Source organism: Podarcis liolepis, assembly GCF_965112155.1.
Source record: "Podarcis liolepis genome assembly, chromosome: 11".
Taxonomy (NCBI): domain Eukaryota; kingdom Metazoa; phylum Chordata; class Lepidosauria; order Squamata; family Lacertidae; genus Podarcis; species Podarcis liolepis.
Genome location: NC_139565.1, coordinates 348,213 through 363,817, shown reverse-complemented (window position 1 = coordinate 363,817; position 15,605 = coordinate 348,213). Strand labels below are relative to the sequence as shown.

Sequence of the window (15,605 nt, the reverse complement as noted above, 5' to 3'; positions counted from 1 at the left end):
CGACCGAGAACTTCTTGCTATTCATGAGGCGTTCCGGAGATGGAGGCATCTGCTAGTTGGTGCACAACATAAGGTGCAAGTGTGCACGGACCATAAAAATCTAGAGTATTGGAGAACTGCGCGAGTGCTCAACCAAAGGCAGTTGAGATGGGCCCAGGAGTTCTCCAAATTTAACTTTGAGATTTGTTACGTGCCAGGCCCAGAGAATGTTAGGGCGGATGCTCTCTCACGCAAACCTGAATATTTGGAGGGGGAGGGAGCACCCGAAGAAACCCATATCATTCCAGAGGACCGCTGGGTGTGTGGGGCGACTTTGGTGGGGCAAAGGGAATTGGTAGAGGGTACGGTGCATGATGCATACGCCCAGGACAAACTCAGGGGTCTCAGGAGGGAGGAAGACAAATCCAGTGGTTTTGAGGAGAGAAACGGGGCATTGTATTATAAGGGAGCGTTATATATACCTGAAGGGGAATTGAGGGAGAAGGTACTCAAGCAGCTGCACGATAGCCCCACAGCAGGGCATTTTGGGCAACACAAGACCATGTGGCTGGTTACCAGGGAATTTTGGTGGCCCAAGGTCAGGGAAGATGTGCGGGAGTATGTGAGAGGGTGTGAACAATGCCAAAGAGCCAAGGGGGAGAGGCGGGCGCCGGCTGGTTTATTAGAACCACTGCCCACACCTGAAAGACCGTGGGAAGCAGTGGCAATAGATTTCATGACTGATCTGCCAAGGTCTAGAGGGAAAACAGCCATCATGGTTGTAGTAGACCTGTTAACTAAAATGGCCCACTTTATAGCCTGCTCACATGCGGTCACAGCAGAAGAAACAGCCAAATTGTTTGTAGAGAATGTGTTTCGGTTGCATGGCGCCCCCTTGAGGGTGGTTTCAGACCGAGGGAAACAATTTACTTCCAGGTTCTGGAGGAAGCTCATGAGCTTACTGCATGTAGAGGTTAATTTTTCAACGGCCCGTCATCCAGAAACCAACGGGCAGGCGGAAAGAGCAAATGGGGTTCTCCAACAATATTTGAGGTGTTATGTTAATGACAGAGAGAATGATTGGGTGGAGAAGCTGGCGTTGGCAGAATTTGCCTACAACAATGCAGAGAACGTGTCCACGGGGATGAGCCCCTTTTTGGCTAATCACGGGTGCCATCCCAGAGCCTTCCCAGGGGGGGAGGGGGAGAACTGGAGCGTTCCAGCTGCAGAACAGTTCGTTGAAGAAATGGAAGCGATCCATCGCCAGCTCCAACTCAACTTAAACAGGGCTAAGGAGGAATATAAGAGGCAGGCAGACAAAAACAGAAGGGAAGGTGAAAGCATCAGGGTGGGGGACCAGGTGTGGCTGTCAACCCAAGGGTTGCCGTTCAAAGGAGGTTGTAAGAAATTAAGACCCAAAAGGCTGGGTCCGTTTGAAGTCATGCAGCAGGTCAATCCAGTGGCTTTCAGGCTCCGGTTACCGAACCACATGAAGCTGCACCCAGTTTTTCACAGGTCGTTGCTGTCACCGTATAGAGGAGACAGTGAAGGGAGGGTCACTAGGGGACCAGCAATGGAGGAGAAGGAACACAGCTACCATGTAGCGGAGATCCTCGATTCCAGGTGGAAGGGAGATCAAGTAGAGTATTTGGTAATGTGGGAAGGGGAACCGGAGTCGGAAAACACCTGGGTTAGGGCAGAGGATGTCAATGACGAAGTTTTAATAGAGACTTTTCATCAGAGGTTCCCACGTAAACCTCAGCCTGTAGCGAGGTTCCGAAGGGAATACTTTGCCACCACCGACGAGGAAGAGGAGTTGGAGGGGTTCCCAGATTCTGAAGAGGAAGAGGATTCAGCGAGCCAGGACGACGATCGATGGAGGGAATTGTTCGAGACGTCGGAAGATGAGGAAGATTCTTTTCGGGGTTTTAGCCCTTCACCTCCCAGGGGAGAGGAAATGGGAGGGGGTGAGGGGGGCCCTGGAGGGGAGGTGGATGTCAGGGAACTGCCATCGGAGCATCAGGTGGTGGAGGGGCTCAGGGAGGAAGAAAGAGACTCAACAGCTGAAGCAGGGACCAGCAGGGGGAGGAGTGGGTCTCTGAGGGAATGCGAGCAGGAGGGAGGGCTCAGGGACGCTTCCAGCGAGAACAGTGGGGAGGTATCTGAGTCTCCCATAGGGAGACCCACACCTCGCCGGAAACTGTCACGCCGTGAGTCCAGGAGACGCGTTTCCGTTAAGGAGCTCCTTTGCTGGAAACGCTTCCGCAGACAGCCACTGTCGGACTCTACTAGTGACTAGAGCAGACATGTCTGAGGAGCTCCGTCACACACGGAGGTTTGTGGGGTCGCACAAACTCTGAGGGAGCACGTTTTTACGCACAAGCAGCTAATCAATCCCTAACAGTCGTCTAGCGAATTTTTCGTCTTGCGAATCACGAAATCCCATAGGAATGCATTGAAAATCAATTAATGCGTTCCTATGGTCAAAAAAAGTCCAAACAAAGCCAAATTTGGTACAACAACAGTTTATTAACTGCTCTTTAAAGTCACACATACTGTAAAGAGCAGTTCAAAAATTGAAGGGAAAATAAATTAACTTTATAAACAAAACATGTCTTTGTTTTTAGACAAAGGAAACAAAGTCGCGAGACATTTTTGTCTTGCGAAGCAAGCCCATAGGGAAATTCGTCTTGTGAGGCAAATCGAAAATGGAAAAACCTTTCGTCTAGCGAGTTTTTTGTCTTGCGAGGCATTCGTCTTGCGAGGTACCACTGTACCCCAATTCAGTGAGATAAAGCCACATGCACACAAAGCCTCTCATCCACTAAACTGACACGCATGCATATATCTGCTGGCATAGCAAAATCGATTTGAGCCCTACGGAACGAAATGGATGTTTCTATTGATGCAAATGAGAATATGCACTCATATTCAGGACTACATGAAACTGAACTGCTAGAAAAAGAAGGGTATATGTTTGATAAATAAATGTAATACAATTTTCTGTGGGCTTGCACAACACCCTACATGACCAAGTAGGGTGACCATCCAAAGGACTTCCGTGTATATAAAAATGAGACTTCATACTAGTAGGTTTCAAACGACACCAGATTGTGCAAAAGACAATAATAATGGCATGTATAAAATATCTAAAAAGAATCATAGAATCATAGAGTTGGAAGAGACCACAAGGGCCATCGAGTCCAACCCCCTGCCAAGCAGGAAACACCATCAGAGCACTCCTGACATATGGTTGTGAAGCCTCTGCTTAAAGACCTCCAAAGTAGGAGACTCCACCACACTCCTTGGCAGCAAATTCCACTGTCAAACAGCTCTGACTGTCAGGAAGTTCTTCCTAATGTTTAGGTGGAATCTTCTTTCTTGTAGTTTGGATCCATTGCTCCGTGTCCGCTTCTCTGGAGCAGCAGAAAACAACCTTTCTCCCTCCTCTATGTGACATCCTTTTATATATTTGAACATGGCTTTCATATCACCCCTTAACCTCCTCTTCTCCAGGCTAAACATGCCCAGCTCCCTTAGCCGTTCCTCATAAGGCATCGTTTCCAGACCTTTGACCATTTTGGTTGCCCTCCTCTGGACACGTTCCAGTTTGTCAGCGTCCTTCTTGAACTGTGGTGCCCAGAACTGGACACAGTACTCCAGGTGAGGTCTGACCAGAGCAGAATACAGTGGCACTATTACTTCCCTTGATCTAGATGCTGTACTCCTATTGATGCAGCCCAGAATTGCATTGGCTTTTTTAGCTGCCGCGTCACACTGTTGGCTCATGTCAAGTTTGTGGTCAACCAAGACTCCTAAATCCTTTTCAAGAAGTTGGCAAAGCCTCCAGGACATTTGATCACTGAGCACCTGTTGGTTTCTCTAGGATACAACCCACTAAAATAACTGAATCTACTAAAATCTTAGAAAAATATAGAAACAGTATTTTTGAATTTTTAGACAAGTATAAAAGTCTATTTTCAATCTGCTTTCTTAAAAACAATTGATAACATAAATCTTAAAATTACATACCTCCATTGGCAACATTAAACTTAACTCCAAATTCTCCTCCAGGTCCTCCAGGGCAGTGACTAGCAGTCAGAATAATCCCACCGGCTGCTTTGATCTTTCTGATAACGCAAGAAACAGCAGGGGTGGATAAGATGCCATTCTGACCAATAACCAATCTTCCAATCTAGACAAGCCAGATAAAAAGAACAAGATCACATTTTGTTGGCATGGGGTTGAGTTACTGAGGGGTAACTCAGTAACTCAACTGAGTGATGCTCAATGATACCAAACAAACATAATGAAGAAACAATGCCATCTATAAATTCAGTATACAAATTATTTTATTTAAATTATTTATTAATTAAAAGATTTCTGTATTACCCTTCACCAAAAATGGTCACAGGGCAGCTAACAAAAATAAAGTAATACGAGCAACAAGTGGCAGGAAAAGGGGCGTAATGGGCTTCTATGCGCTTTGTCATTGACCTCTGTCATAAGACTTAATGAACAGCAATATTAAAATGATTCTCATGTTACTTAATTAACATAATCATAAAAATGATTTCTGCAACAAAAAATGTATTTTTAAAAACCCTGGAATCTAAAAGAATATAATGTAAGGGTGAGACATAACTTCAGTGAGGAGATAATTCTGCAGATTATATCTTTTGTAGATATATTATATTATTATATAGTAGATATAATTGTATGAACATTTTTACAAAATTGAAATCAGAAAATGTGCAGATTGAGAATCATGTCCTAAATTAAAAGATATGGTAACTAGAAAAGAGTTATTGCAACCTAGCATTGTCTAGAATGATGTGATGCAAGAGCCAGGGTGGCATAAGCAGATCTGGGAAGTGTCAGAGATAATTGTTGCCTCTTCATTGCTTTTAGAATAAGATGTTTTTATTCAACTTATTCAAACATTTATTTGAGTGTACTCATTTCAGTAAACTATAGCTTGGCCATTTTTTAATAAGATGCTTCTAACCTAAAAGCAATTCTTTACCTTAGCATTAGCAATTATTGATGCTTTATTTACTTCAAAAGAACAGATGCCTAACCACAAAGTGAACTTTACAAGAACTTTGCAAGTACACAAGATTTTGCTACACGGTTGGAACATGAACAGGTATCTATGCACAAATCTATGCCTGTTGGTTAAACAAACATACAGTGCTATTGCCTGTTGGTTAAACACTTGTCTTCATCAAGTAAGGAAGTGGCTTGAACTTAACATACAGTGGATAGGAGCATAGAAATTAGGGTAGCTTGTGGTCTGCAATAAAAATGTTCTGCTGATATGTTAATAAAGTTATCTAGGGGGGCTTGTGACCATATTTGTACAATGATTAGTAAGGGAAATGGGATGTTATTATGCTAATTAAGCAAACAAGATACGCTGGGGACTTTCCACGCCTTTTCTGTAAGGGAGGGGGAGAATGAACTTCGAGACTTTAAATACTTGTATAATTTCCTGATTCTGTGTGCCTCCTCTGACACTTTGTGTAACCGGGTCACCCGCTTGCAAGCATAATAAAGTTTTCCTAATTCACCAACTTGTCCAAGGTCATTTTATTAAGGATCCAGAAGACTCAAAGTCTTGATGGACCATTTTTCATATCTAACAGGAAGCCAGAGTCCAAATCCCTACTCAGCCATAACACCATAATATGGTTTAATGCATGCCATGACAGCAGCCACAACGCGGGAAATGACTTCGACTGGGTCTCAAACCCTTTGGTGAGTTAGGGACTTTCCCTCCACGTGAAGACAGGCTTTGTCGGATGGAAGAACAAGACAAATAGAGGCTCCAACCTCTGCTGACTTGCAGCTATACTTATTCATGAGAAAGGCTATGCGAGTAAACCCTGAGGAAGAATACGTACCTGCTGCCTTGCAAGACATCTTTGGGAGCAGAAAAGGCTCAGGAGTCAACCCTACACAAATCCGAGTCCCCAAGACGGGTAGATGGTGTCTCATACACCTCCTTCCAACAACTCCTGCAGCTAAGCTTTCCTTTGAACCCTATCAGTGAGGCTGAGAGAGGGGTCTTGTTGTCTGGCCAGTCCAGGACCGCCATAACACTGCCCAGGCTTGCACTCCAGGGAGGTCACTTCAGTGCTGCTAATACAGCAAAAAGAACGCAGGGGACAGCAGTCACAAGTTACTAGCCTCTGCAGCCACAGCAGGCACTGTGATTCTCCTGTGCTTTGACTTCATTCCATTGTCTTTTGAGACAAACAGATGCCAGCAACTCTGATTCAGAAAGGAAGATGTGCAAAAAGAGTTGATATGTATGAGGTTTGCGTCCACATTGTAGTGCTTATCTGGGCCACCCAAAGCTACTAATTTTGCAGTAAGACTAGAACTGGCCTGAAATTTTGTGTCATTGAGTGGTCTTCCAATCTCAAATAGTTTTTTTAAGAAGAAATGCTACTAAAATCAAACTATCATTACAAAAATGTACCAGTAAATTAAATTGCAACACTAATTTACATCCTTTCTTAGTACAGCCATTTATTAGTTTATGTAGCGCTCTAAAGTACAGATATTCAGCTAAGAGCCTGACATTATTAAGAAAAATCTGCTGTCAGCTATCCTGGTCAATGACATAACACTAAAGTTAATGAGAAAGAACTTATCCCATGTGGTATGCACAAAAAGCTGCGCAGCCAAACTCTGTATGGCTAGATTGGCAATCCAAGAGTCCTGGTTAGGTTCCATTAACTTTTCAACTACAGTGGTACCTCGGGTTAAGTACTTAATTCGTTCCGGAGGTCCGTTCTGAACCTGAAACTGTTCTTAACATGAAGCACCACTTTAGCTAATGGGGCCTCCTGCTGCCGCCGCGCTGCCAGAGCCCGATTTCTGTTCTTATGCTGAAGCAAAGTTCTTAACCTGAAGCACTATTTCTGGGTTAGCGGAGTGTGTAATCTGAAGCGTATGTAACCCGAGGTACCACTGTACATGGAGGTATACAGGTAGCAATGAATGGAAATCTGGGAGTCTCCATGAAGATGCAAGAATCTGAAACTGTATGCTTAGATCTTCAGTTGGCATGAGAGAGAACAGACAGCAACTGCCTTTCACGGTGGCATTTCAGCTTGATTAAAGAGATGACTGATCGCTGGGACCTGCAGCTTTCACCGCGTCAGATTTCTGTGTTAAAAATAAAGGCCAGAGTACAGTGCACTTCAGAACACTTTGGCCTGGTAGGTTGCACTTGCCAAACCAGGCAGTAGCGATCCCGCAGACACCACGGGCACCCCACAAACCAATGCGCAAACAGTTCTAAAATCAGCCGCTTAATGAGAGCCCCTTAGCAGAGAAACCGCAGTTTAAAGAGACAAACGCGGCCAGAATGCTAAACTGTGGAAGGGAAAAAATTGCCGGAGACACACACTGACCACGTGGGCAATACGCACTCATAGAACCCACACACAGACTCAGAACACACCCAGCAGCAGACCTAAAGTCGAACAGTCGATCTTTCAGGCATACACTCTCAGCACATACACAGTGGTGAACCAAGGAGAAGTGCTGGGGGAATCAGCTTTTAAGAGAGGCTTCTGCAATCGTTCAGACACCCCAATTAAGTAAAGGCAACCCGCTAAACAATAAATAGAGTAAAAATTTGCACCCAAATTCTCCCTCAAAAAGCGCAGCTATGCAGAGAACATCCGCAGACACACAGGAAGTTCCCAGATTCCTCCCCCAAGCAGCGAAGCGATGCTGAAGACACACACACACACAGTGTCCGATTTTTTGTCGGAGGAGCGTTAAGGAGTCCAAAATAGTTAGAACAGACGCCGGATGGGGAGGCAGGGAGAAACACCCAATCGAGAATTTAGGTTCAAATTAAGTATAAGGAAAGTAGGATGTGTAAGGGGACACGCAGAGTGGGTAAATTAACACACACACTCCGTCCGCACACACAGTGGCGCTCAAAAGGTCGGGCTGCTTCAAAACGCAGAGTGTAGCAGCGGTGCAGCTGGGAGCAGGAAGCTACGGGGAAGTTTCGAAAAAACTAAGGCAGAGATGGGGGGTGATGGTAGGATAGGCTGGTAAAGCCCAGCAACTAATGGGAGCCGCAACCCCGGGGAACGCAAAGGCTCAAATAACGAAATCAGCTCTAATAAATGAAGCCTATCCCTCACAAATAAAACGATAGTAAAGGGAAAAGCAGCAGAAAACAGAAAAGGTAAGGCAAAACTTCTCTGCTAAAGGTCCTATTCGAAGTTAGATCCACATGGTCGTCACTGCTGGGCAGATGGACGAGACGACGATCCTGACTCGCGACGGGACGACGAAGAGTGAGGCCGAGGACGGGCTGGCGCCACAGCATTTAGGCTGCTGTATACGCCCCCTCGGAGGCACCTGGTTGGGTGCCTGCCGATGGGCGTGGGCGCCAGCCAGGTGAGTGGGAGGCAGGGGGCAACGCCCCCTGCTAGAGGCGGAGCTCGGCTCCCGCCCACAACCACTTCCCTCTCTTCCAAGAGGAGAGTCTTTGCCAAACATAGTGTGAATTGTGGCTGTTCAACCCATTCTTACAACAACAAAAAATTGGTGTTAAGCAGAAACCAACTAAGAAAGCTATAATTTCAAAGCTTTATTTACCCATTATTTTTGCTTAATATAGAAATAACTTCAGAGTCCCTTGAACTATTCATTTATCTGAGGTTATGTGTAAACTCAGTGGAAGAGGATTAAAAAAGAAAGTCTTAAATGTAAACCATTTGTTGGGGGAGATTACTGAAGGCCAAAAAGGGAGGCAGGCTCAGCAACAGGTATAAGTCCCAGCAGCTACTAAGTTCTGGTTTGATGACAGAAAAGGTGGGGCCAGCCAGGCTAGAAGCAGTTGCCCTGTTTAAGAAGTCCAAGAACAGGGTAAGGAGTTCAGAACTGCATGGAGCAACTGAGTTGTTCCAATAGGTTGGCATGCACCCCCATATGCTTTTAAAGATGGGGCAAGGCACTGAATTTGGGCAGGATGTGTCTGTTTTATTATCACATTTTTGTGTTGCATTAGATTGTTATAAGGTGTCAATTCTTTGTTTCTTCAGCTTGTAAACCACCTTGAGTATTGTAAGATAGAAAGGCGGTATACAAATTAAAAGTGATGATGAGGAGGAGGAGGAGGATGTTCCCTACGATGGGAGCATCACAAGGTCCTGGGTGAACAGGCTATGCCCTCCGATTCTGACTCTGCTTCCTCTGCTCCTAGGGGTTGCTGACACTCACTCCCCCAGATCCCAGTGCTGCACTCCTTTCCCTGGGAGGAAAGAGGGGGAATGGGGGTCCTGCTATTCCAACTGCAGGAGCTGAATCCAGGCGGGGGCAGGAGAGAAGGACTGTCATCCTTCTCTGTTCCCCACTCCCAGACTCTCCATGATATCCTTCTGTCCCCCATCCTCAGCAGTTTCAACCAGCCACTAGGGCTGGGAAATACATCAATATATCGTCCAAAACTGGTTTTGAATCCACATTATGACCTGTTTTGACCTGGCAATACATTGCCAAGTGAATCTGAATAGAATTTGAGGGAAATTTTAACAAAAGGATTGGGGACTGACAGCTTCCCAGGGGTGGCTCAGCTGAACTGAGACTTTTCTTGGCAGGAAGGGGAGAGTCACTGCTCTTGGAATTAAAATCTGTAGAGGGAAGGGGACTTCCCTCTTCCAAACTGCACATACCCAAGCTTGGAAAAGGGGAGGACAAGCAGCGCACCACCATCTCTTTGTTTTGCTCACTCGCCTTCTTCCCCAGCGCCACAATCCCTTCCCCTCGCACTGAGGGAGGGCACCCAATTTCCCAAGGAGGAAGGAAGCAGCAGCCTCAGCGGATGTGCATCTTCACCTCAGAGCTGCTCCCCCACCCCTGCCGCTGCCTCTCCTCCCTACCTGGACTGAAGATGGCAGCTTGACCCCCCCTTCCACCCCCACCCTCTCAAACCACGAGGCTCCAGGTCAAACCACATCATGAGGGGCTGAGAGGAGAGAACCAAGTGGGAAGCAAATGCACTAGGATGCTGCTGGCCAGGGAGGCATTCCTCCTCCTGCACCCTCAGAACTGCGGTAGGAAAATCCATGAAGCCAGTCAATGCTTCTCCCGATTCCTGTTATCCTTCTGTGTATATGCGCATGCGTTTGTCTGTGTCGCCTTGTGTTGAGAATCTGGATGTTGGGGTGCAGGTTCCCCCTCCAGCGCCTCACTCTTCTGCTTTCCATCTCCACTCCACCCTGTCCACGAATCAACACGAGGTTTGGCAGCTTCTTCCTCTCCACATCTCTCTGCCTAGGTAACAGTTGACCCCATTCACCTCTACATAGTTCACCCTTATTTCAGACATTGTGATATATCAAGATATTGTGGGATTTAAAGCTACAGTCAAGTGCAACATTCCAATAGAGGACTAACGGCCTCCATGTTCTAACTGGTTGCTGTGACAACCAGTTTGTTGGTTGCTGGTAGTTTTGAAAGATAACTGCTCAGTTGCAGTCACCTCAGGACCAACTTCCCTCTGGTATAGTTTATTAGCATGTTATGTAACCTAAGCCTGCCTTCAGGTACAGCTCTGTAAACCTACATGAATCTGAGAGTAAACTAGTTTTATATTAACATGAATCAGATTCGTGTGTGTATTCTTTAAGAGGGATTCAAAGGGATTTTTAACCAGGAAGGCATCTTTATTAGTAGAACTCAGATGAGTCAGTAACAAGCTGATCGCTGCATAAACTTATAATGGGGATTGTTTAACTCTGCTAAAGTAAACCTTCCCACCATGGGTTATGGGCCCAGAGTTGCATAATTTTTTTTACTTACTGGTTATCCAGTGGGGATTAAGCAACCCCCTCCCTTCCCTCAGAGGTTACAGTTACCTAAGGCAGTGAAGATCTGTTTTATATTTTTGAGATGGCTAGTGTAGATGTTGATAGTGATCTAGGCCGAGGCCTGCCTGTGCTAAATGAACATAATTTTGTGAACTGTAAGCAACGCTTAATTGCACACCTAGATACAAAAGGAGTCCTGGATGCTATAAAAAGCCCCTGGCCGACAACCACAGATGAGGGTGATTTAATCAAGATATGAGCTTGGGAAGAAAAGAACAGTAAAGCCAGATTCATCATTTGAATGGGCTTCACGATGAACACCTCTCAATGATAAATTTTGAAGATAGCACACCTCAAATTTTAAGTGATATAGAGCGCATGTTTGGAGACACCATGAAGAGCTCCTACAGAATGTTAATACGTGAGTATTAGACTCAGAATGAAGTCTAAAGATGAATTCACACAGCATATGAACAGTTTACTGAAATTATTCAAAAGATTCAGCTTACTCCTAAACCATTTGATGAGGAAATGAAGTCATCATTTCTGTTATCATCCCTAGGACCAAGATTTGATGCATTTATTAGTATAATGGACCACAAAGAAGGGTCCTGACCACTTATTTGAGGAAGGGTGCAGAGGGAGAGCTGAGTCTCCAGAAAGAAATGTTAGGAGTAAAGACAGCAATTACACGTCTAGGCAGTTTGCAAGGCCCAAAGACACACAGAAAATAGTAGTTTGCTTCAATTGCAAGAAGGAAGACCACATTGCTAAGAACTGTGGAGTACCCAAAACAAAAATAAAAGCAGTAAGTGGATCCTGGATCATGGTGCCAGTTCGCATGAGATAAATGACGCGGTAGGATCAGAAATTGAGATTGCAGATGGAAATATTGTCCAGGCGAGAGGGGCTGGTTCTGTGAATTTGAAATTTAATATAGACAATCAAATTTTACATACTACAGTGGAAAGAGTCCTGTATGCTCTACAGCTCAGCTGCAATCTGATTAGTGTGTCCAAAAAGGGTTTCCAGATAACGTTTGGAAATGGAGAATGCAAGGTTACAAAGAATGGTAAAGTGTTTGTTCAAGCTAAACTAATAAATGGTGTATATGAGGCTGATCTTTCAGAGAGATCCGCAAAGGTGGCCCATTCAAGCCAGAAGGATGAGGCGAACCTGCAGTTGTAGCATAGAAGGCTCAGACACAGAGACACTAACGTCATTCTAGACTTAAAAAGGTAAAGGGACCCCTGAACATTAGGTCCAGTCGTGACCGACTCTGGGGTTGCGGCGCTCATCTCGCTTTATCGGCCAAGGGAGCCAGCGTTTGTCCGCAGACAGCTTCTGGGTCATGTGGCCAGCATAACTAAGCCGCTTCTGGCGAACCAGAGCAGCGCACGGAAACGCCGTTTACCTTCCCGCCAGAGCGGTACCTATTTATCTTCTTGCACTTTGACGTGCTTTCGAACTGCTAGGTTGGCAGGAGCAGGGACTGAGCAATGGGAGCTCACCCTGTTGCAGGGATTCGAACCGCTGACCTTCTGATTGGCAAGCCCTAGGCTCTGTGGTTTAATCCACAGCGCCACCTGCGTCCCTTATTCTAGACTTACAGAAGGATAAACTTGCAAAAGGACTGCAGGTAACAGCTAGCAACACAATTCCAACATTGATACATAGGTTGTATTACTGAGAAAGCTGTAAAACCTTCATTTCCACGTTGCACAGAGCAGAGATATAGTCTACAGTAACTTATGTGGACAAATGAGTGTTCCCTTACTGGGGGGGGGGGGGGACAGATACATACTGATTTTTCTTGATGATTTCTCAAATTATTGTGTAGTGTATTTCATCAAAGAAAAGAGTGACACACTGGAAATGTTCCAGAAATACATAGCCATGGTCAAAAACAAGTTCAAGAGAGCTCCAGCTATGCTAATGACTGACAATGGAGGTGAGTACTGCTCACATGAAATGCAGACTCTTGTGGTGGAGGAGGGAATTGAACATGTAACCACAATTGCCTACACACCACAACAGAATTCCATAGCTGAGAGAAAGTTTAGATCCATCGTGGAAATGACCAGATGCATGTTAAAGGATGCATCCCTGTCACACAAGCTGTGGGCAGATGCAGTGAATACAGCAGTGTATCTCCAGAACAGATTGCCAAAAAAGAGGGCAAAGTGCACACCTTTCGAACTTTGGCATGGGAGAGTTCCCAATCTGTCGCACATACATGTGTTTGAGAGTCTGTTACTACCATGTCCCCAAAGAACACAGACACAAGCTTGACTCCAGAGCACAAGCAGGTATCCTTGTGGGGTACACCTCTGGAGGCAAGGGATACAGAATTATGGACTTACAAACTGGTAAGACAAATGCGCACCATGCAGTATATTTTGATGAACACAGCAAAGCTGATACTAAAACTAGTGTTCTGGATTTTTCTGAGGACTCAGAAAAGATTAAAGAACTTGTGTACTTTCCTTCTATATCCCGACAAAGTCCTGAGCTGCCTTCCAGTGTCATAGCCCCTCCTAAAGGCAACACACTAGAAGAAACAGAGGACCAGATTCCTGGCGGAACCAGAGATGAAGAGGAAGATTCAGATGGAGATATGTCAATGTTGGAGGGGGATGAGGAAGCTGATGCGGTCGTAGTATCAGAGGTCAGACGCTCATCGAGAACCAACAAAGGTGTCCCACCAATAAGACTGTCCTACTTCACAGGGTCGCTGATTCCACAGGAACCTTCCACATGGGAATAGAGGAGGTGCCAGCTGCACAAGCCAGTCTCTGGAAGAAGGCCGCACAGGAGGGAGATGGATGCACTGCATCAGAACAAGACTTGGACTCTTACTGAGCAAGAAGACCATTAGTGGTAAATGGGTATTCAAGGTTAAGAAGGGGGCAGAAGGAGAAGTGCAATGCTACAAAGCCAGTCTTGTAGCACAAGGATTTTCACAACAATATAGTGAAGGCTATGATGAGGTTTTTGCACCTACCGTGAGATACAGCAGCGTGAGGATGCTTCTGAGTATCGCAGCCTCCAAGCAAATGCAGGTGAAACACATTGACATTGCTACTGCTTTTCTCCACGGACAGATTTTGGAAGACATTTATATGCATCAACCCAAAGGTTTTGTAAAACCACATCAGGCACATTTCGTGTGTAAGCTGCAAAAGGGACTTTATGGACTCAAACAGGCTGCTTGAGCCTGGAACCAAAAATTGCATAGAATGCTAACACAGCTTGGTTACAAGGAAGGCCATGCTGACAAGTGCTTGTACAGTAAGTCAAGTAATGGACAATTCTCATATGTTTTAACATTTATTGATGACTTGATTATTGCTACAGCAAATGAAAGAGACTATGCACAAATTGTAAAATATCTTCGCAAAGAAGTGGAGGTCAAGGAACTGGGAGAAGTTCAGTACTACCTCTGGATTCAAGTTGAAAGAGAAGAAGACAGCTCATTTCTTCTCAACCAAAGGCAAAAGGTCCACGAACTCACTGAAAGCATGCAGATGCAAGATGCAAATACAGTTGCTACACCCATGGCCACCGACTTCTTAAAGAATCAGCAGAATTCAAACCCGTTGCCAGACAACAATGAGTATCAGTCAATGAGTGGTAAACTTTTGCATTTAGTTACCTGACATAGCCAATACTGTGGGGATACTTAATAGAAAACTAAATGCTCCCACTGAGTATGATTGGGCAGGAGTTAAAAGGGTGGTGCAGTATCTAAAGGGTACTATATATTCTAAGTTAAGGTTACCAGCTGTCAGCAATCCTAGTTTGATTGGGTATACTGATGCAGATTGGGCTGGCGACAATGCTTATAAATCCTCAGGTGGATATATGTTTATGTTCAGGGATGGACTTGTTTCATGGGGTAGTTATAAATGGAACTGTGTAGCATTATCTTCCACAGAAGCAGAGTATGTTGCAGCTACAGAAGCATGCAGAGAGGTTGCCTGGCTGGATCAACTCATTAAGGACTTTGGGTTGGTGAGCAAGGTACCTGTTAAGCTGCTAGAGGATAATCAAAGTTGCATGAAGCTACCTCTGAGTGAGAAGTTCCACGCAAGAACAAAGCATATTGGTGGAAGTACCACTACATTCATGAAATGATTCAGAGTGGACTTGTGGAACTATTTTATTGCAGCACCAAAGAGATGACTGCTGACATCCTGACAAAGCCCCTGACAAAAGAAACTTTCCAGAATCTACATGTAAAGCTGGGACTCTGGTTGGTTGATTAAAGTACCTCGGGTTAAGAACTTAATTCGTTCCGGAGGCCTGTTCTTAACCTGAAACTGTTCTTAACCTAAAGCACCACTTTAGCTAAAGGGGCCTCCTGCTGCCACTGCTGCACGATTTCTGTTCTTATCCTGAAGCAAGATTCTTAACCTGAGGTAATATTTCTGGGTTAGCGGATTCTGTAACCTGAAGCGAATGTAACCTGAAGTATATGTAACCCGAGGTACCACTGTACTGCTTGAGAAGAGGTATGTGGGATTTAAAGCTACAGTCAAGTGAAACATTCCGACAGAGGACTAACAGCCTCCATGTTCTAACTGGTTGCTGTGACAACCAGTTTAATGGTTGCTGGTAGTTTTGAAAGTTAACTGCTCAGCTGCAGTCACCTCACACCAACTTCCCTCTGGTATAGTTTATTTGCTTGTTATGTAACCTAAGCTTGCCTTCAGGTACAGCTCTGTAAACCTGAATGAATCTGAGAGTAAAATAGTTTTATATTAACATGAATCA

At 45.0% G+C, this 15,605-nt stretch overlaps 1 protein-coding gene across 2 annotated transcripts in view; it reads right to left on the bottom strand.

Moving 5' to 3' along the window:
* Nucleotides 1-15,605, bottom strand: part of PGM5 (phosphoglucomutase 5) — a 111,040-nt gene that overhangs the window by 88,625 nt on the left and 6,810 nt on the right. For both annotated transcript variants that reach the window (XR_014516938.1, XM_083464920.1), the window contains exon 2: nt 4,012-4,174. Coding sequence is in view for 1 of the 2 variants with exons in the window: in XM_083464920.1 (XP_083321046.1) it covers nt 4,012-4,174 (163 nt within the window). In the remaining variant the exon portion in view is untranslated. The remainder of the gene's footprint in view (nt 1-4,011; nt 4,175-15,605) is intronic.